Source organism: Callorhinus ursinus, unplaced genomic scaffold, assembly GCF_003265705.2.
Source record: "Callorhinus ursinus isolate GAN/ISIS: 27379988/994484 unplaced genomic scaffold, GSC_fseal_2.0 scaffold1, whole genome shotgun sequence".
In the NCBI taxonomy this organism is placed as follows: Eukaryota; Metazoa; Chordata; class Mammalia; order Carnivora; family Otariidae; genus Callorhinus; species Callorhinus ursinus.
In genome coordinates, this window is record NW_027397063.1 from 31,106,042 (window position 1) to 31,128,663 (window position 22,622).

Below are 22,622 nucleotides of genomic sequence, written 5' to 3' on the forward strand. Positions count from 1 at the left end.
CCCCGACCCCTCGTTCGCTTAGCTTATGCAGTCACAGTCTAGGCTGAGGTTTGCCAAGTCTGAGATTAAAAAGCTTCATTTCCTGCTGGGTGGCTTGCTGCCATCAGGTCTGAGCAGAGGTCACAGGTACATACATCACAGGTAAAGAAAGCTTATGCCCTAGATGTGAGTCAGGTAGGTTGGAAATGCTGATGTTTATCAAACTTCTTGTAAATGCAAATGCAATTTTCATTCAAACAAAAGTTTAATGCTGAAAGTAATAATGGAAATATGATCACAGTGAATTATGCTCATCAACACTCACTTCCCATCAAGAAGAGTATAGCTCAAGCTTTTTTTTTTTTTTTTTTTTTTTTCCTGTAGAGGTCTGGGAGTCTCTGGACTGAGAATAAAAGTGTTGATATTTAGTAACAGTGACAAAATGCCCAATCTTAGTCCAGGGACTTTTCATGGATGACCTTATTGGATCCTCATGCCGACTCAGGTAGTTATTGTTATTACCCCCATTCTAGCGATATGGAAATTGAGGCAGGGAAAAAGCCCAAGATTTCACAGCTGTCAAGTGGGAGATGGGGCTTTGAAAGCAGGTAGCCTGCCTCAGTGGCTGGCACTCTTCATATCTGTGCCACAAGAGGGCACAATTGCAACCATGACAAGAACATCTAGAACTCGAGGGGGATTCTGTGGAGATCATGAGTGGGGGACATTCAAGTAGGGGTAATAGGTGTGAGGAGGGGTTAGGCGGAAGGGTAATATAAAAGAAATAACACTTAGAGATAGATAAATAAAGAGGGAAACCAGCCCCCCAACTCTTGTGTTCAGTTAAATTTCTCCACTCAATCATCATAACATATTTACAGATGACTTACTATGTGCCAAGGATAGGGAGGTCAGGGATGACCAAAGGCATCACAGTCTAGCAGGGGACAGATAAATAAGTAAACATGTGCAATGTGACCTGGTAGGGGCTCCCATAAGGGGAAGCACAGAGAGAGGGCACAGAAGGAGCCTAAGAAAAAAATAAATTACAAGAGTGGGTAGGGCTAGCCTTGTGAAGAGGTTGGGAAGAGTGGTGTAGGCAAATAAAAAAAGTATGTGAAAAAGGCCAAAAATTATACACACACGCACACACACACACACATACACACACACAAAGTAGCATATGAGGAACAAAAAAGAATTATGTGGGCAGAAGTTGGCAAAAAATTAGACTAAAAACTCAGACTGGGTCCAAGGAAGACCGAAATGGGCCTGGCCAGCCATGTAATGAATGTGGGCACTGTCCTGAGGAGGTGCCACTGAGCTTTGAAGAGTTTTAATCTAGGAAATGATATAGTCAGATCTGTGACTGGAAAGATCCACAACTCCAGCTATGGCCTGTGTGTACTGTGGGCTATAAAAGAGCAAGCTCAGGACTGGGAGTCTAGAAAGCTCAACTAGAGAGCTAGCACCTGCCAATTACCTTCTCTGATTCCATGACCTCAAATGGATCTGTTGATCTCCCTATGGCTCAGTTTCTTCCATATGAGGTATCTGAATTAAAATTCCAAATATTTTCTGACTCTATATTTCTATCATTCTGTGAAGTGGCCTATGATGTCTATCTATAGATGAAGATAAGGTTGCTTAGCCCATGAGTCATGCATGGATAATAAGATACTATTTTCATACAGGGTTCCACACAAAAGAACCTAGCTAGATCTTTTCATTGAATGAAGAATATCCCAAGAAGTACTCGGAAATAAAAGTATTCAGAAATCTGACAGATCCATGTTCTCACTTCATAAATTTCCAGGACATCGTTTTCTTACCACAGAGGAAAGCTTCTGTAACTTGAACCAGCCACCATATATGTAATTTGACTAACATAATTAGGATATCACCATGGTCAAATGTTTCCTTTCTCCAGCTTCCGAGACGACTGCTGCACCAGTACTGCAGACCCTCCCCCTCCTCCCTGTCAGCCCTACACCAAGGCTACCATCAGTCACCCCATTCATTCTGCGGACAGACAGCCATTTGGTGTCTCACATTCAAGTCTGTACCCCACAGAATATCCAAGGTTCTCAAACCCCTTAGGGAAATAAAAAAAATAATGATATTCTCCAAGAGGCAAAGGATGGAAGCGCACATTGTTCTTCAAGTCTTCAAACAGTCCGGGCAAACTGTTAATTGAATGACTTTGCTTTGTCACCATCACATCTCTCAGAAAATAACACTTAAAGTCAAACTTACTGGCACTGGGGCCAGTCTGTTTTATTTCAGAATTGTATCCCTTAACATATGAAAAGTGGCTGCTAATGACCTGCAAAGAAAGTTGTGTAAGCCCTGAGAAGAAAATTCAATTTCCCTTAAATGGGGGCCATTTGTAGAATATTCTGTCACACCCACAATGATAGCTGTCAATATTAAAACCCATGCAAAAGTTTACAGAGCCTCCTTATATGGTGCAGCTTTGCCACCCTGAATCTGTCACTTTGCTGCCACAGATTCAATCTTTGGTACCAAACCCTTCATTCTGCTCATAACTTTCCTCTCCTGAAGGGGCCAGAATCCTGTTATAAAAACTGCTAAGCCCAACCCACAGGTGCGAGCCAGAGATACCGAGTTCCCCTTATTAAAATCCCCCATTAAAATGTCAAAACTAGAGAGTCTATATCATTTTCCCGGATGCTTTCTTTTTACTTCCTTTCATTTATACATACTTGGACCCAATTTTATTTTATAGATGCTTAGGCATTTGGATATGCATGCACAAATGTGAATAATGAACAAATTCCTTACCCAAAATATTACCCTATTTATGAATTATTGTATTGTAATTAGTGAACACACTGTCAATGAAAGTGGAAATCTATTTTTAAAAACGTGCTCCATAAAGGCTGAACAAAGCTTTAAAATGCCCCAGGGAAAAATAAAATTAGAAGCAACTTAATATTTTCCCAGTCCCTATGTCTCCTGAGATTAATATAAAGTCTGCAGAGATCTATGCAGCCCTTTTCAAAGACAATGTTGCATTTTACAAGTAAATGAAACAATGTTGAAGAGAAAATATGTTTAGGGACCGTCTACACTTTAAAACCACTATTTGGTATCTTGGTTGTTAAAAAAAAAAATCTTAATACAAAGAAACAGATGATATACTTTGTTTCATGCCTGGGAATCAGTGTGCTTATTTCATATGTATGTAAATTTTTTTCATTACATGACTCTTTGCTTACGAGTACTTAATCACAGCCACATTTGTTTGATGAAAAAGCATATGAAAAACTTGTGCACAAGCTATTTCCATGCAATATTACTTTTCTGGTTAGTGGAGACAATTCAGAACTGTCAGATGTTAATACTCCATGGTGACTTTGGACTCAATGATACTTAATATTCAGATGATGTCAGCCAACACTGACACTATGACACATACAAAAAATCTAAATACACTTTGGTTCAATTTGCATTTGGGAATTAAAAAATGTTACACACACACACACACACACATCCTTATTTCTAAAAAACAAAAATGACAAAATTGTTATGTTGCCTAATACAATCCACCCAAGGCATACTCAGTAATCTCGCTGTGTGAATTATACAGAAATATACTTTAAAGACACAGAAGAGTTTAACGTGGAACATCAAGTTAGTCTTTCAATTTCATAATAGATGGGATACTTTTTGTATTAGCTCTAAATATTTCTGAAAAAAAAAGAAAAAAAAACCTCTAAGGGTAAACAATTCAAGCCAGAGAAAATTTAACATTTAATTTCAAAAACTAAACACTTTACTAGTTAATTTTGAAAAAAAATAAAAGCTATATTAAAAGGAAAATGGTACAATAGAATGTTGTAAAACCTCTATCTTCAGTCATCTTTAAAATCTCCAGGAAACATATTCTTAGAATAATGATACAACACGTCAACATTAAAAAATAACATTTGCCTTTTTATTAACTTAAGTGAAAAAAAATGCAACTCAACTCTTAACCCAAAGGGTCCTTACTGTGATTTAATTCCCATCCTCTTATTCTGTTTCCCATGAAAACGAATTGTTGGGTCAGAGGTGAAAGGCTACGTTTCCAATGTTTTCTGTCACCTAGGAATCAGGCATTACCATCATATCCAAAGTTTGTCCTCTAGTTACTTTGTTCTAGAGTTGCTCACAATGGACACTGTGACTAAAATGGGAGTTTCAAGGAGGCAGGATGATGACAGAAGTCAGGCCTCAGTTTCCTTCCATGTGTTTGTCCTGAACTTGCCAGCAGCGGCAGCGAGGACCTCCAGTGCCTCCTGGGGATACAGCACAGCTGTGCTTCCCAGTCTCACCCAGCTCACGTGCCGGGCCCTCCCGCCCTTTCTCCTCTTTTATTGTTTCAGGTTAGTGCTCATTTTGAGAGGTCTTTGCAATGAGGATGAGTTGCTCTAAGCAGACACTATATAAATAAATCAAGCAATAATTACTTATTTTGTAACAACAACAAAATATCAAGTTCACCATTCAGCAAGGTTTTTCAGTTAGTGATATTTTGATTTTGTTAAAGCTCAACTGCTCCACTTCCCTACACACACACACACACACACACACACACACACACTTTTTGTAATAACACTTGGGCACTAAAATCAATGCATAGACCTATTTGAAGCCAATGTTTCTATTTGAAGCCAATGTTTCTATAAGAGGGCAATCAGATTCATTACTTTTTCTCAACTGAGAAGCCCTATTCAATACCTGTAAGAATATATACTGGGACAAGAGGTAATTGATGTGATATTGTGCCAAATAAAGTACAAATATTTCCTATCAATTGTTTGCCTAAAAGCTGTCAAACACCTAAAGAGGACTTTCCTAACTCCGCCAAGACACACACTTAAAGTATGACCACTATTCCATCATTAGCTGACACACTATCTTTGTCCAAAGATTTACTGGGGAAATATATTCTGCAATCAAACATAACTCAGTTTTAAATCCCTTTGTAACACTGTAGCACTTGTGTAGCCTGTAAAAACTTCATGCCATAAATTAGACCCTTTATTTAATACAGCTGGTTAGCAGCTCCTGCATAAAGTATCACTGCCATGGCCATCAACATTGTCAATATCATTGAGTAGCTACTTTGTCCAAGACACTGTGGTTTTGCCAGATATACAAACTTCCAGAAAACAAAGTTTCTGGATAAAAACCCAAGGTTGGTTTTCTATGTGCCAAATGAGTGGAAACTTATTTAAGGAAGAGAGAGAAGGCATGTAGCTGATCATTTAGCACCTTGCATAAAGCCCTGTGCCACAAATCATTCATACACATTATCACAGAATCTTTACAATAACCCTGGGAAGTGTATATCAATAAACACGTATTATAGTCGAAGTTGAGTTCAGAAAGATTTAAGTATTTAATCCAAGATCATGTTGTAGTCAGACATAGTAAGGCCCATATTGGAACCCTAAAATGAACCGAATCCAATGACTGCATTATCCAAATCTGCGTTACTTTGGCAATTATACAAAATTACCAGTAACTCTCTTCACCAGACATGGGAATCTCAATTTATTATACCTCTCTTAAGGATGTTATTTTCCAAAATTTTAATTACATTTTGGTAGATCTCCTTTCAACCACATCCAAGCTATGTGTGTTTATCAAAAATCGACTAATTCGCAACTAGAAACAACTATGGCAAAGTTCTATCACAAATGGAAAGTAAATAATACACTTGAAATCACAGAACTCTACAGAGAAAAGATCTTAACAGTCACTTAATTCAACCCCCTTATTTTATAAATAAGGAAACTATAACCAAAGATTTCACAGTTAATGCTCATATATTCTATATTGAGAACTTTTTTGTTTTCTCATCTGGGATAAATGAATGGTATGAACTTGATTCACCTAATTCAGTCACATCATTCAATTCATATTTATTCTTGATTTTCTAGACAGAAATGCATTATCTTGAGTATTAGGGAAAATGATGTGAGAAAACTAGATACGATATATGTAGTCTTAGTCAGAGAGGGAGAGATGAAAATTAAAGAGCCTGCTGCATTTGCCTGCATTACCCTGAGACACTAAATTGACAAAGTGCTAAAAGTCCTAGTCTCTACCTAGCACTCTGCTTTTCATTCTGCCCATGGCACTACTCTTGCTTCTCACTGAACACTCTAAGCTCAGTCCTTCCACAAGACCTTTGTACTTGGTGTCCCCGCTGCCTCAAATAACTTCCCCCTAGATGTCCATACGATGAGGAACACTCTTATTTCCTTCAGGTCTGTGGCCACATGTAACAGACTCAGAGAGAGCATCTATCATCACCCAAAGTAAAACAACACCTAGCATATCATTATTTAGTTTTTACCTGTCTCTTCCACTAAAAAGTTTCATGAATGTAGAGGCTTAGACTCTCAAGTTCACGGATATAGTCCCACTACCTAGAACATAGTGGGACCTTAATATTTGCTGCTTATGTCTATGAATGAAACAGGAGGTAGACTTGAAGGCCAAATTTCAGATAATCCCAAGAAAATTGTAATAATAGTTACTAAAACGTTACCATTATCTGTCTTTTCTACTTGGACACTGGACATCAGTCCAAAGATCTCTATTCAGTTGCACAGTTAAAGGGAAAAACACTGGATTGTAGAGTTTTTGCATATACACAAAGCTCACTTGCAGCTATCCTGGTTATAATGCTATAGATAATCACTCACATCTAACTATAATTTTGGGCTCTTGTTTCTATATTCCAGATTAAATGATTACTAGGTTGTATATGCCACTATGCTAAAAAAAAAGTAGGCATTATATTTAATACTCTCCTAGGACAGATTATCTTGATATGATTTATTATTGATATATCAGACTACTTTATTAAAGCCAGCTAATATACTGAAGTTTTCCTATTTTTCACCTTAAACACATATTAAAAGTATTTACCACATGCTATCAAATAGAATATTGGTTGATTCCACAATCATCTTAGGCTTCCAAGGACTAAGTTCTCAGTTTTGTGGGAAGTCCGTAACGTTTACTAATCAAATAAGCAATTATGCTTCCCAATTATTTCTGTCAAGGTCTCCATCATTTGGGTTTGTATTCCATCTTCCTCTTTAGAGTCACTGCTGTCTTAGTGTTGTTCATATGTACTAAAAAGAAGGAAGGCAGGAAGGCAGGCTGGCAATCAGGTCAGGCCCAGCAATTTCATATAGCCATGACCTCTCCCACAACAGAGCAGAAGCATTCCTCTGGTACTGAGAGGGAATGACCATGTATCACCCCTTACCTGCCCTGTGCCATAGGTGACCTACCACAGGTAGTCTGCCTTTCCTCACCGTAGGATTGCTTGGGGGCACTTGTTAAGATGTGATTCCCAGAGCTTCCCTTTGGAGACTCTGATTTACTGGGTCCGAGTTAGGCGCCTGCAATCTTTGCTTTTAACAGCACTAGATTAATGACTGGCAACCTTGAGTCTGTATCTGAATCACTGGGAGGGCTGGTTAAAAGACAATTTGCTCTACCCTTAAGTTTCTGATTCAGTAGTTCTGGGGCGTGGCCCATGAATTTGCATTTCTAACAAGCTTCCATGTGATGCCCTTGTTCCTGGTACCAGAAACCACACTTTGAGAATGATTTTACTAGAAGCTTCTTATAACCAGGTGAGTTCAAAAGAAACACCCATAAGACAATTCTCTAAAACTATCATTGAAATGATATATTTATTTTCCCCTAACCTTGTAATTTGCCCATTTAAGATGTCACCCAGTGATTTCCTGTGAGCCAGGAATCAAACTCAAACACACCTCTGTGACCTCTATAGAGCAGAAAATACAGAAGTGGATGGCCAATCGACTGCTTTACTTTTACCGAGGTAAAAACAATAGTCTAAACTATGTAGACACAGTCAATAATGTCTGGATTGTAAACTGAAAGAGTTCATACCACAACAAAGCAGGACCGAGAAAACTATCAAGAGAACATGGAAGGCTTTCAAAGTTTGTACTCCCGGGTCAGACTCAGATTTCTGCTATGTCACCACATAGCACCTAGTGGAATGAGCAAGAGCTAATTTTTAAAAAGCTGACCAGGGCACACCTACTATTTAAAGATCCAAATTGGGCCACTGGGGCTTTAAGGAATGGTGCTTCACAGCTCTGTCCTGCCACTATAAACTCAGGCCGGTTGCATCACTACTTTCCATGAGGAATTTAAGGGGTGTGACTGCATCCTTTCCAACCCTGCATTCCACATGTGACAAAACTGATCCAGCTGTTTGTCTGAAAGAAATTCCTTGCTGTCCTTAAAAATTAAAAAGCAAGTGGATATCCGTCCTCTGGGGGCAAGCCTCCAGCTGGAACCTGGTACAGGCCGTTGCGAAACAGAGACAGTGCCCTGGAGAGCATCTGCTTTTGAATTCTTACCTCGCCATAGGGGGGTTAGCCCCATCTTGCTTTTTGAAATGGCAGATTCTGGATGGAGGGTGCTGGCTTGGCCCAAAGCTCTTGAGAAGTGTTCATCCACTACTGACCCAATGTCTCCCTGGAAATAAGTGAAAAGGACACAGCGAGAGTTAAGGTACTCCATCTCGGCAGGCTGGTCTTTCTCCTCCTCCTCCTCCTCCTCCTCCTCCTCCTCCTCCTCTTGTTTGCTGGGAAGGGTGACTTCCAGAGAGTCCTGCATCTTGCTGTATACCGCTAACTTCTTCTGGGATGGAATAAACAAAACACGGTATCAAAGACAGTTTGTAAGAAAGCATGCACTACTTAACTTTTCACTTAAAAAAATCTAAATATTAACATAGGTTTGCAAACTGATTCTTGGTCTGCTGTACTCCCTCTTTCCCCTCCCCAAACCAGTCTTCTCCTCCCCACCCTGAAAAAATAAGTCCGTTATTTCCAATTTGGCAAAAAAAAAAAAAAAAAGTAAATTATCATTACCAGACAATATATTTTCAGAGTGTAAAAGACAGGTTTATTTGGTTTCTCTTTTTCCTAATCTAAACATATCAAAAGGAGGATGGCTTTAAAAACGGGACAGATTCTTTCCGGTTTTTCATCAATTTTCTATTTTAAAGCTTCAATGTACGCCAACATTACAGTTTGGGACACAGAGGAATGAGGGACAGGAGGGGGTGCCCAGGGGGAGGGGTGGAGAAGAAAGGAGCTTTCCCTAAATGAAATAAACTAAAATAAAAACAGGAACGTAGCATCTTATAAAAGGATTTGGCAGATGTGCCCAACTCATTTCTCAAAAATCAAACTAAAATGACAAACTAAGTCTGTGTGAAGATCCATTTTGCATGGAACATATTTGCAGATGTTGCACTTGCCCCCATTATCATGGGGGGGGGAGCACAGATGATATTCTGGCTTACTGAAAATAATACCCGGTGCTACCAATGGCTAGGGCAGCTTGCAAATAAAGATAAGAGAGTTTTGATAATTTTAAAATATGCTTAAAACATATGCTCAATATGCTTAATGGTCAATATATATTACACCAGGCACTCTTATAAAACCTGAACTTATTACCTCCCTTAGTTGTTATAATTCTACATCATGGTTATTATCACGGTCCATATTTTAAAGATGAAGAAACAAAGGCACAGAGAAGTGAAGTCACTTGCCAAAGGTCACAGAGGATGAGAGTGGTGGAGCTAGAATGCATAGTAAGAATATGCAGGTATATTTATGTGTGTTTAGAAGGGCAGGGGAGGGGTATCTAGTGTGTGGGGGGGAAAATCACCAAAATGGTATGTTATTGTTTTCTGGCTGGTAAGTTTTGTAGTTGTTATTCCCACTTTTTCAATATTTCCAAATGTTTTTCATTGAGTACATATGATTTTTGTAAGCAACAACTTCAATGTGAATTATATATATAAGATAATGCTAAAGATAGTTGTAAAACTTATTATCCTAATGATGAAATGAGCTCTCTCATTCATATACCTGCAAAACCTGTTTCTTTGTTATGCCATTTTTATGTCAGAAAAAAATTGCATGCTGGAAAATGAATGTGAGTCAAAAAAAAGAAATCATTCTAGAACACTCGTAAGCACATAGTTTTGCAAATGTTATCAAAACACATAGCCCAAACTCGTGGTTCTAATGCAATTACTAGCTTCAAAAATCTATAGCCCTAAATTATAAATGCATCATTCAATAAATTGAACATTTTCCCCCTAGCAATGAATACGTTGTTCTTGAGTGAGGTGGGCCCTGAAATGTTCAGGCATATTATGAGCTGTTGGTTATTATATAGGAGCTGTTATTTATAAATATATGTATTACTTTATATTTAAAATCTGTGTCAATATGGTTATCGCTTGCCGATGAGTAGATAATTCATTCCTGTGAGTGAATATGCCTTGCAGCTGAATAGGCGATTGTAAAGACGGCGCGGTTATATTTCTAACAGTCTGTTTTGCACAGGTTTGAACATGTTTATATTTAACTTCAATAGTAAAAACACCACGGTAACAAAGGTTATGTATAAAATAAGGGGACTGAACTAAATGGCCTCTAAAGTTACTCCTGACTTTAAATGCCATTAAAAAATAAACAAATATTACAATTTATTAGTCAAATCACAGTACTATTTCTTTGTGTGCATGTGTATTTATCTGAAGTTATGCCGTGAAGCATATACACACACACTCTCTGCCAAGTACCCCAGTATATTAAAAAGAAGCACTGTTTTTATATAGGAAAGCTGTTAAAACTGATCTAGGGAGTGACTTCACTGTCCACTGGTGTTCATTACTATCTCTGAAACTGATCTTTTTTTCCTGTTAATGTCTAGTTCAGCATCAGTTTGTGAGAGTCAGGCTTAGCATCTAATTGTTTCATTTGTTTAATTTTAACATTTATTCTTTAAAGGAAAGAGCCCTGGGCTGTGCTAATTATCCAAAGAAAGGCAATGTTTTATTTTATCCCAATTAGCAAATAATTGTTAGATGAAATAAATTTAAAGTTTTATATATATGTAAAAGATTTACAACTGCAAATCCTGATATAAAGATAGCATTAGGACCAATAATAGCAGTACTAAAATATCTTAATTTATTAATTAACGGCAGCTGAATTTAATCTATAGATTTTCAATTTATTTAAGATCACACAAGTTTCTAAATGCTGTAAAATTTCATGTTACTCTTTTTTACCAAGTGTTGAATGGTTGGATAAAAATCATCTAAAATTTACAAATGAAAAATTCTATATGAAATGGGGAAAAAGTGAACAAAATCTGCCATTGTATCAAAATGCCTTTTATTAGTCTATTTTCTAAAAATCATTCTTCTGTTTATGGTTGCATTTATTCCCTATACCCTTTATATTTCATACATACGTAATGTATGTCTGTGTATGCATAAATATATAATATTATTTCCTTTGATAGGCAAACACCGGTGATTTTATAAAAATATATGTATTGACTCTATTTAAATACAACTTTTTGAATGAATATAAGATATGCTTTTGTTTTTTCTCTCCCAGCTCTTTAAGACAGGTCTTCTATTAATTCTATACATTTGCTTGGAGACTATCAAATAAATAAAATGGAAAGAGAGCCTATGATACACCTACCAATAGGCAGGACATAAGGCATATCTATCATTCTCTTGTACTTTTTTCAGATAAAGGTGAGTCAATTTTCACAAATTATAGTGAACCAACTTAAATATTTACATTGAACACACATGCACACACTCACACATATGCACATGCGCACGCGTGAACACACACGATTAGCCTCACCATCAATACCACTTGTTAAAATAAGAATTCTAAGGTATCCAGATGGCCTGAAACCTTCCTAAAATGCATTGAATTTGCCTAATTTTTAATGTTTTTACTGAAGAACAATATAAACAGAAAGGGCTACATATCATAAATGTATAGTTTGTAAACTTGATAAACTGAGTACATCAATGAAACTAGCAACAGACCAAGGACTAGAATATCCTCACTGCTTCCTTCAAGACCACTACCTCCTCAACAGCAACCACTAACCAGACTTCTATCAATGTAGATAGCCAAAACTATTTTGTACTTTATATAAATGGACTCCTACAGCATGTACCCTTTTGTGTCTGGCTTCTTTCACTCAATATCGTGTTCATGAGATTCATGCATATTGTCGCATGCAGTTTTAGACTGTTCCTTCTCATTGCTGTGTAGCACTACATTCATCTATTCTACCACTCACAGGCATTTGGCCAGTTTCCAGATTTGGGTTATTACAAAGAGTACTTCTATGAACATTGAGTGTGTCTTTTAATGAACATATGTCTGCATTTCTTTGGGGTATACATTGAAGAGAAGATTGCTGGGTCGTAGGGTATGTACAGATGTGGTTCAGTCCCAACAGATATTGCCGGTTTTCTCAAGTAATTTTCACCAACTTACACATGGACGGCCAGTTTACGAGAGTTCCTGTTGCTCCATATCCCTCTCAAGCCCTGGTACTGGATGTCTTTTTTCAGTTTTGCTCTCCTGATAGATATCCCAATTTTTTTAACTTTTTTTTCATTGAGGTGAAATTCACATAAAATCAACCTTTTGAAAGTGAATGCTGTGGCATTTAGTACATTGAGAATGTTGTGCAACTACCATCTCCATCTAGTCCAAAACATTTCGTCAACCCAAAGGGAAATTTTGTACCTATGAAGTATTAACTCCCTATTCTCTGACTCCTCCCCACCAGTCCATGATAACCACCAATCCGCATTCTGTCTCTTAAGAATTTATCTATCCTGGATACTTCCTATAAATTGAATCATACATATGTGACTTCTTTCTCTTAGCATGTTTCCAAGGTTCATTCACACTGAACAATACTTCGTTCTTTTTATAGCTGAGTAATATTCCATTATATGTATATACCACAATTTGTTTATCCATGTATCCACAGATGGACATTTGACTCACATCCACCTTCTGGCTACTGCAGATAGTGCTGTTATGAATATGTGTATACATGCATTTGGTTGCATACCTCTTTTCAAATCTTTTGGGTAGGCATGTATGATCATTGGGTCATATGGTAACACTAAGCTTAACTTATTAGGGAACTGCCAAACTGTTTCCACAGCAGCTGAACCATTTTAGATTCCCACCAGCAATGTACTTGGTGTCCAATTTGTCCACATCCCTTGGCAGAAAAATAACACTTATTATTTTCTGGATTTTAAAAGAATTATTATTACAGCTATAGCCATTCTAGTGGGTATGAAGTGGTACCTCACTGTGGTTTTGATTTGCATTTCCCTAATGACTAATGATGTTGAACAATTTGCATACATTTAAAAAATATTAAGTGTGAGCACAAAGAAAACAGGAACAGAATTTAAACAGCAATTGATTCATACACTGACAATCACACCATCTTAATATTCTCCTCCATAGATTCTTAAGCCTTAGCTACTTTCCGATATCTGTGCTTTGGTAAGTGTAAATCAATTCTTTGCCTATTTTTTTTTAAAGATTTATTTATTTATTTATTTATTTGAGAGAGAGAATGAGATAGAGAGAACATGAGAGGGGGGAGGGTCAGAAGGAGAAGCAGATTCCCCGCAGAGCAGGGAGCCCGATGCGGGACTCGATGGGGGACTCGATCCCGGGACTCCAGGATCATGACCTGAGCCGAAGGCAGTCACTTAACTAACTGAGCCACCCAGGTGCCCAATTCTTTGCCTATTTTTAACTAAGTAAATTATTCATGTGCACTTTTGCCATATTCTGTATTCACTTGGTGTTTGCTCCTTGGGATAAAACTTGCCTGGTGTTACATTCTTTCTTGAGAATAATATATAACATTCAAAATGTTGAGAATAAATCTCAAATCATCAGAACCTAGATTTCCTGAATTGAGGTCAAAGGGCAATCTAGTTAACATATTTTTTTTTCAAGATGCACAATCACTTCCTACAAATATCCAAATCTCAGACAAGTTCATGCTTTTCTTGGGAGACTGAAGAATTGTTAACCAAAATAAAGACATCATCAAAAGGGACTTCAACACCTACAAATGGGTTTATTTAGTGCCCATTAACCTGCTCATCCCCATTTCAGAGTAATGACAATTTTCCCCCAGGCGAAATGACCCTGTGTTAGGTGAAACAATGACTGAGTTAGCAGCCACAAAGTGAAAACTAACTCACGAGAAGAGGTTCAAGCAGCGTAGGAAGGAGTAGGCCCAGGCAGCGCAGACTATACCCAGCCACCTCACAGCCTGCCACAAGGCAGGACAGGAACAAACTCTCACAGGAATGTGCAGGGGAAAGGATTTGTCTGACAAGAGAGACTTCCATGTCAGGAGCCAAATACCACTAACTCCCCAAGGCTTAAGCTTACAAAATGCCAAATGATTACTGTGCATATGTGGAAACTTCTTTTCCTAAAAAAAACAAAAGTATTTTAATGAAACATTGGATATTTGGAAATAGCTTTGTCTTTTTTTTTTTCGTTCTTTTTTCTTTTTCTTTTCTTTTTCCCAATTTCTGCTGGCTCTCTTCTCTAAACGCAATGATTCTTTTATGTTCAAAAAACATGGTTGGCACCTATAAGAAAGGACCACTAGCCTGGAGTAAATAAATGTTTCAAATTCCCTATGTTTCAAAGTGTAAAGTCCATAAGAGCAGCTGACTGCTCCTTGGTCATATTTTTCTGAATTCACTTGGTAACAGATTTTTAAAAATATCTCAGAGAGACTTGAAATTTTGATCCTTAGCTTGTTTGGAAAAGGAGGAGGAGTCAGGTTAAGGGAGGGTGGGTCAGGATGAAGAGCTACGCCACAGACCTTTTACATATCATATTTTGCTTCCCTCTCTCAAACACACACACACAAACATTTTGTCCAAATAATTGCTTCCAATTTACATATGCAAAAACTGATTTGCTTGGCTAGGATCATTGAACTAGTAAATGGCAGGGACAGGATTAGAACCTATTTCCGTCTGAGTACAAAGCATGCGCCAAGAAAACAGACTAAAGGAAATGAGTCTCTATATATTTATTTTAATTGAATAAATAAAAAAGAAGCCCACAATCAGCAAGGCATCAAATGGCATCCCATAACTAAGGAGAGTCAAAGTTACTTATAACATTAAAAAAATAGAGATGTAAACATATATCAGAGTTATGGCTATTAAATCATGCAGTGCTCTTTAAAGTAGATATACATGTATATAAAACTGAAGTCTATATCTAAAAAGGTATTGTCCCCTTGGCAAGTCAGATACATAATACAATCGCCTACCACTTTTCTGGAAATCCTATTTTGAAAATGTGAGCAGAGCCAATTTTGTGAGACATAGTCATAACTTGAGATTCCGTGTTTGTTTGTTTTGTTTTGTTTTTATTTTTCTTAACAGTCGGGAGGAACAAACCAAAAATAATATTAACTCAATCGGCTATTTTTGAGCACACTTGCCTCTCAATGATTCTGGTCATTATCAAAAATCAAACTCATCCCCTCCAAGGATGAAAACTTTCCAGTTTTGAAGATGTTCCAAAAAAATGTGCCACATACTTAGAGAGAATTTCAAAATTTGCATTCCCAAAATATTTTAAGCAATGATCACATCATAAGGGTATGTGTTCTCTCTCAAACTGACTACTTTGAATGAAACAAGTTTCCAAGATGTGAATTTCTGATATGTCTTTATAATCCTATTACTAGACATAGGGTATGACTTCATTTTTAAAAATTCATCTGTTATTCATCAAATCACCAATTAACTCCTCTTTTCTATCAGTAATTGTGCAAAGACATGGAGCCACAAAGATGAAAGTCATAGTCTATCGTTAAACTCAAGCTGCTCATAGTTAGTTGGAAGGGCAATGGTAAATGAAGAGAACCTCAGTTTATCCATATGGCTAATTGTCCAATTTCTCCAAGGAGCTAATATTTAAAAATTTTAAAATAAGAAAAGCAAGAAGGTAACATTAGGTAAATTATTGTTTCCTTGTTTCCAAAGAAATCCAGATGGGAAGGGACCACGATAGAAAGAGAATGGAAATAGGAATGAGGATTTGACCAAAATGAGTCCAAGAGTTTGGGTAAGTCACCAAACCATCTGGCCTTCAGCTTCCTCTTCGGAAAATGAGGAATTTTGAGACTTGATTATCTCAGAGGTCTCATCCAACTCTATATCCTAATAAGCAACATGCTAGAGCGCTAGACAAATTCACACTTAATTTTGTTTCTTACGTTGGCCGCCTCTTCTGATTTTGCAGGACACCAGCCAAAAATACCCTACAGACCATCGAAGACTAATTCATTCCTAGACACGGGTCATCTAGCCCAATTCCTAAGAGTTACCTTTGGTATCTCCTTTATCTATCTTCATAGTAACAAGAAAGGATGCATCCTTCAACCACCCCGCCCTTCCCTCCACCCGCCAAGGACAAGTGTTTTGGCAGACTAAAACATTAGCGTTCTAAGAGAAAAGGACACCTGTTTACTTTAGGTCATTCTTCCTTTCTTTTCTTCCTTTTTCTTCCCCTCTACTAATGCACAAGACGAATGAAAAATAGTTCGGTTACCCCAGGTCAGACCACACTTTTAAATTACTGGCATAAATCTGGTATCCACTGAGGTATCTATAAATATGGCATATATGACTCATTTTTAGCAGCAGATGTTTGGGTCTACTGGTTCAAGGCACTGTCGGGTCTTCCTAAATGAATAGTTAAAGCAGAAAACCAGCTGCTTAAAGAGGTGCTTTTTGAAGGATTCGGGGCAGAGTTTTGCCCAAAATTATTTCCTTCACTGTGTCTGCCAGAACCTGAAATTCAAGTATCAGACAGCTTTTGTTTCTTAAATGAAAATATTTTTCTGGAGATAATACCTTAAATTATTATCTATTACCGGATGAATTAGTTTGGGATTTTTTTTTAAAAAAGCTAGCTGGAAACAGGGCCTATGGGAATGGGATCCAACTTCACCACCCAAGTTTTAGAATGACAGACAGAAAGTCTGATGCACAAGTTTGCTTTAGGATCTGCCCTGAGCATCCTGAGCATAATATTTTTAGTCTCATTGAACATACCCTTTGCACAGAAGGATAACAAGACAGAAATATATACTATCCAAAGGGATTAGCTCAGCATCTTTGTTGCAATAGCCCAAAGAGTCACTGTGCACAATGGCAAGCTTCAACACTCTGAACACCCTCATTTCCTTTGGTGTGGCATATGTCCCTGCCATCCCCAACTTCGTGGGATGGGAGACTTCATTAAGTGTGAGGTGAACTAGAACTTCCTTGCATTTGTCCAAAACACCCCTTCCTTTCCAAAGAATGTCATCTTGTCCTGGCATTTGGTTTCCTGGTGAACATATCTCCACCATGCATGATTTTACTGATTCCAAGCCTTCCCTTTCTATCGTTATTGTAATCTCTCTTCTGGTTGACTGCCAGAGACAACAGTTTAGTTTAGTTATTTTAAAGTTTAATTTTTTTTTCTTCAGCTTTGAATTTTCTGGCTGGAAAGTTATTGGGAGCATAAAACTCTGGGGCACTTTAAGCTTCTAAGTCTCTGCAGTCAAGTTAATTTGTGTAGTGTGGAATTATAGGGGCTGTTCTTTCTCAAAGAAGTCCTGTATGAATTCTTATGAGTCCACTTAAGTCCTGGCTTACAGTTGCAAGAAAATTGGATCCTCCACCTTAAATAAGTTGGCGGTGTATTGAGATTATTTAAGATATAATTGTGTTCTTTCCGTTTAATGAATCTAAACTTACATTGGAATAACAGTAATATATGAGGCACTTAAAGCTGACTGTTAATACCACTTCCTGAAGATTATTTTAAAATAAATAAACGTTCATTTGCTAAGTGGATATTCTGCCTCATCAACGAAGGATGCAGAATGGATAGCAAAAGTCATTAGCATAATACAAATGCTTTCAAAAGGACTTTGGAATGCCTAAACTAAAAAAGTACACTACCAAGGACTTGGAAAGAATTTCAAGCTCCAAGGCCAAAGAATCTACTGCATATTAATCTTCTTTATCAAAAAGTTGATTTGGAGCACTAAAGACAAAAATAAGCCTATTGTGCAATAGCAAAAAGAAAAAAAAAAAGGAAAAAGCTTCGGAGACTGCATGGCATGGTGGAAAGATGCTACGTTGGGGAGCATGGCTTCTGGTGGTCCTAATTTTGTCACCAATTAGCTTTGAAATCTTTGGCTAGCCATTTCAGCCCTGTGAGCATCCATTATCCCAATTACAAAAGGAGGGGTTGAAGTATGTTTTTTCAGGATGTTTATTAGAGAGCATTTTATGACCTAACCAAGGTGGCAAAGTTCAGAGAAATAGTTTGAAAAAAACAAACAAACAAACTCCTTACAAACTTATAACTGGAGTTCTGCCTCCTGGGAGCACTTAATTCTTTTAGGTGAAAGCATGCAGGCAGATTCACCCAGCTGTCCCCCTTGAAGAGGACAGAGTAAATATGCTCTAACTTATATGAAATCCGGAATGTAATTGTTAAAAGACCCTATGCACAATTAGAAAACTGGAGATCTTTTTTTTTTTTTCTGCTTTCACCACCTCATCTATAAACGACACGATTCTGAAAGCTTTACGTAATTTTCTAGTGTTGACATTATGAGTAAATGGAGAGGGGAGGCAGATTTAGACAATAACAGACTGTCTACATTGAAGATGAGAAGTCCCCCAGGTATGAAGGGAATCTATGATTTCATGTCATTTCCCTCAATTTTTCCTGACACATATTTGGAAATTTGTTTTTCTTAGTTCCTACTGTCACTGTTAGAATGCAAGCACATTCCTTTCTGGACACGTTCTGCAGTGTCATCATGCCTCCGGAGCATGGGCTGAGAGACTGAGTCAAGAGTTCTCTTGAGGAGATGTTAAAGAGATCGTGGGCATGAGGACCAGGGAGCTTAGCATCTCCCAGCAAATCCTGGCTGGACAAAGCACACTGGAAGATTTACTCACAGCTAAGCAACTTCTAGGAATTAATGTCAGGGATTATAAAATTTATTCTGCAGACATATTTACAAATTATTTTGATTCGTAACACACCACAGTGCCGCCCGATATATATGCAGTTAACTACGTTTTTAAGACACCAACCTATTACCCATGTATAATGCATAATATGCTTGATGAAAATCTGAACTTAAAATTTCAAGTGCACATCTGTGTTTTTAAGGATAAAGCAGAGTACACATGCCTGGAGATTGATATTCTATTATTTCAAAAATAATTTTCAGCTGTATGATCATACATGAAGAGGAAAAATGCACCTTTGGATAAAATCCATCATAATAGACCATTATGCTATACTAACTTACAAGGACTTCTGAGCTATATGGACTTGAGGGCTCAAAGATACCCACTACAACTGATTACAGAAGCAATACAAAGCTGAAAAACTTATTTTCCTAACATTTTATCAAGGATCGTGTAACTTTATAACTCTATCACTTTTTCTGATTTCTTTTTTTCTACTCAACAAATCAATTTTTCAAATGCAGTAGGAGTGGTAGCCTTTATTTTTGTATCCCAGGCAAGATGCTATTAGGGGTCACTTCCCAGGGACGGAGAAAACAATCTTCATGGATAATAATGATAAAACCTTATGGAATGTAAAAACAACCAAAATATGTATTCTCGGATGACTGCATTAGGGCCAGCCAAGTCAATATTAGTCCCACTTCACCCACGCACCGCATAGTCTAAAAATGCTGTCAGCCTGATAAGAATTTCCTGATTTACTTTTTTCCAATAGAAAATATAGGTCATCAAAATAAACTCCTGACAGTAAAAGAACAGTAGTTACACTATCAAGTCTCTTTATTTCGCTAGCCAGTTATAGTCAATTTCCTACTTAACAACAGAAAAAGTAACCTCCAACAAGCCATTTTAGTAAAAGTAACATGAAAATTTCCAAGCACACCTCTCAGCTAAGTTCTTAAAGTCCACTCAGCCAATTATCTACTTGAATGATACCTACGGAACCCTATAGTATAGTGAAGGTGACATTTACTAATATGTGCAACTCATCAATGTGGACAATTCAGGTGAAAAAGAAACCTCATTCTTCAGTTTGTTGATGATCTCAGCAAAAGAATGATATTTGGGGATTGAGTTGCAGCACTATCACACAAGTTAGAGTACTAGTTATTTCTTACTGAAAACTGAATTTTATGATCAGTAATTTATAATTTTTCTGATACTGAATTTTATTTTCTAGTTCAAGAGTATTATAAGCCTAACCTCCACCACAGATTCATATATTAATGGAATTATTTTCACAATTCTATAGAACAAAACCCTATTCATAACCTCTATAGTTCAAGTTATTTTTTAAGGGGAAAAATACTTTCCTGTATGCTTAGTAATTCTGAGTCTGTTGCTTGTCCACATTCCAACTGACAATTGAGAGCCTCCACAGTCTCTGAGATGGAGGAAAGGAAGGGAGGAAATAGGGTGGTTCATCTGGGACTGAGTGTTTATAAAACACATAAAAATGATATCCAGTATCTCTTTGCCTCACTTGCTTAATTTGTACCAATTGGTTTTCTCCATTACTTATATCTTTTATATTTAAAATCACAGAAAAGCAAACAGCATAACCAAAAGGTTTTAAATCTATCACCACTGACCACAAATTACAAAATGCTTTCCCATTCTCTTTCCTAAAAGTAATCTTGTTTTCAAATGCTAAAGCCCCTGAATATTAAATGAATAAATAAATTAATTAATTAATTAAATGATAGCAATAAAATGGGGTTCCTTTCTCCTTTGCCCTACTTGGTCTGATTAAGCTTATATTGTTCTGCAGATAACTCTGGGGCATGTGCTCCAGAATGAGCTGAATTTTACAGTCCCTAAATTCTAAACTGAAGTTACGATTTCTTTCCAAAGAGTAGCCCTACAAATCTAGCAAAGAAACAGGTAAAGGGAATACAGAAATCAAAATTAATTATATAAATTATAATAGAGAGCCAAACCCTTAAGACCACAATAAAATATGGTACAAGTTAGTGCCACATACTCATATATGTGTTCTCTGTAGCACTAACTAAGGCCTGACACACATTCTGCTGGTGTCCAGAGAGGAATGTTCAGGGGTACCTAGTGCCAAATTCCCCACACCCTACTCTCCCTTCTAAAGGAACTATATCATCTCCCTGGTTCCAGAACCCTTTTTATCCACAGCATTCTCCGTCACTCTCAGCTTGATGAAGACCCAACATCCAGTGATTCAAGGTTACCTCTTGAGCGGGGAAACACTTCCACTAGGCTGAACTATAACATCTCTGTGCTTTGATGGAATTAAAAATGAATGAGGAAGTTTGGGATCAATTCCTGCCCTCTAAATCACAGTCATAAGAAGACAGACTCTACAGAGAAGTTCTAATAATATTTGACAGACGTTACACTACACCTCTGTTCCATAAAAGTTCCAGAAAGGTCATTCCATGAGCTCTCTGTCCAGGTAGCCTCCCCTATGTCGGTGACACATTTTATCCTCTTAATCAAGAGAACCCTGAAACACTCCACCTTTCCAAAGAAAACAAAATATTTGATTTAAAAGGAAGTTTACTCACATACTCCTAAGACAGATGCCCTTGGTGAGTGTCAGAGAACTGAGCCCAAAGAGCTAAGGTGGCTATGAGAAGCAGGCTCTGAGCTCCGGTGACAACAGCTCAATGAAGCCCCCAGCCAGGTAATGCCTCACACCGAATCCCCACCCGTCCACCAGGCTGCTTGTCCCTTCCCGAAGCCTCTCCTCCTCTCTGCTCAAGGGCGCTCCCGCAGGTCCCAGAGCATCCTCCGCGCCGCCCGTCCCGGCGGGACGTCGCCCGAGTCCCAGACAGATACTCTCGGTGCCCCTCGCCCCCGCCCCCGCCCCCGGCGGGCTGCCCGGTCGGTGACTCACCTGCTGGCCAGGTTGGGGCGCCGGGTGGTAGTAGGCTGTGGGGCAGGTTGCAGCTGCCACAGGGTTGGGCAGATACTGGGGCGCTCCATACGGCTGGGGGTGATACATCACCTCCGCACAACTCATGGCAGCCGGGGCAGCGGCGGCCCCCGAGCTGCCGCCGCCGCTCTACGCGCTCGGGCGACGGGCGCCGCCGCCACCGCCGCAGCTGCCTCCTCTGTCGCTGCTCCAGCTGCTACTGCGGCGAAGGCGGGTCCTCGGCGGCCGCGGGCTCCGCGCGGGGCGCGGGCTCGGGAGGGGTTGGCAATCAGTGGGGGCCCATGCGCGGGCACCGTCATCTTCAGCCCCTCCGAGTGTCCCCTTGCCTGCGCTTATATAGCGGCTCCGGGACGCAGCGGCCCGCCGCGCGGCGGGGGCATGACAGTGCCCGGCTCCGGCGAGGACAGCAGCGCCCACCGCAGCGCCAGCCGCAGCCGCAGCCCCGGCCGGGTTGGGCAGCCCTGGGGAGCCCGGGCTCTGGTTTGCATATACACAATGCACGCCCGGGGCTCGTCCTATCACCGGAGCTCGCGCCTGGGCGAGGACCGGGAGGCGGGGGCAGAGGGAGGGGGGTGCTGGGGAGGAGGGGGAGCACTTCGCCGCTCCAGGCTCTGACGCCAAGCTCCTGCAAAGTTCCTCCAACTCGGTCCGCGGCGGGCGGGTCGCCCAGCGGGG

General features: G+C 38.9%; 1 protein-coding gene across 5 annotated transcripts in view; it reads right to left on the minus strand.

Moving 5' to 3' along the window:
- VGLL3 (vestigial like family member 3) overlaps positions 1-22,622 on the minus strand; it is a 156,909-nt gene that overhangs the window by 25,536 nt on the left and 108,751 nt on the right. The window contains exons 1-2 of one of the 5 annotated variants that reach the window (XM_073892102.1): positions 21,909-22,408; positions 8,412-8,691 (exon numbers count right to left, since the gene is read on the minus strand). In XM_073892102.1, the coding sequence (XP_073748203.1) occupies positions 8,412-8,691; positions 21,909-22,034 (406 nt within the window). In that variant the 5' untranslated portion in view covers positions 22,035-22,408. Of the gene's footprint in view, positions 1-8,411; positions 8,695-21,576; positions 21,792-21,908; positions 22,409-22,622 lie in introns of those variants that run through there. The other 4 variants (XM_025868326.2, XM_073892115.1, XM_073892108.1 and 1 more) reach the window with 4 other exon arrangements.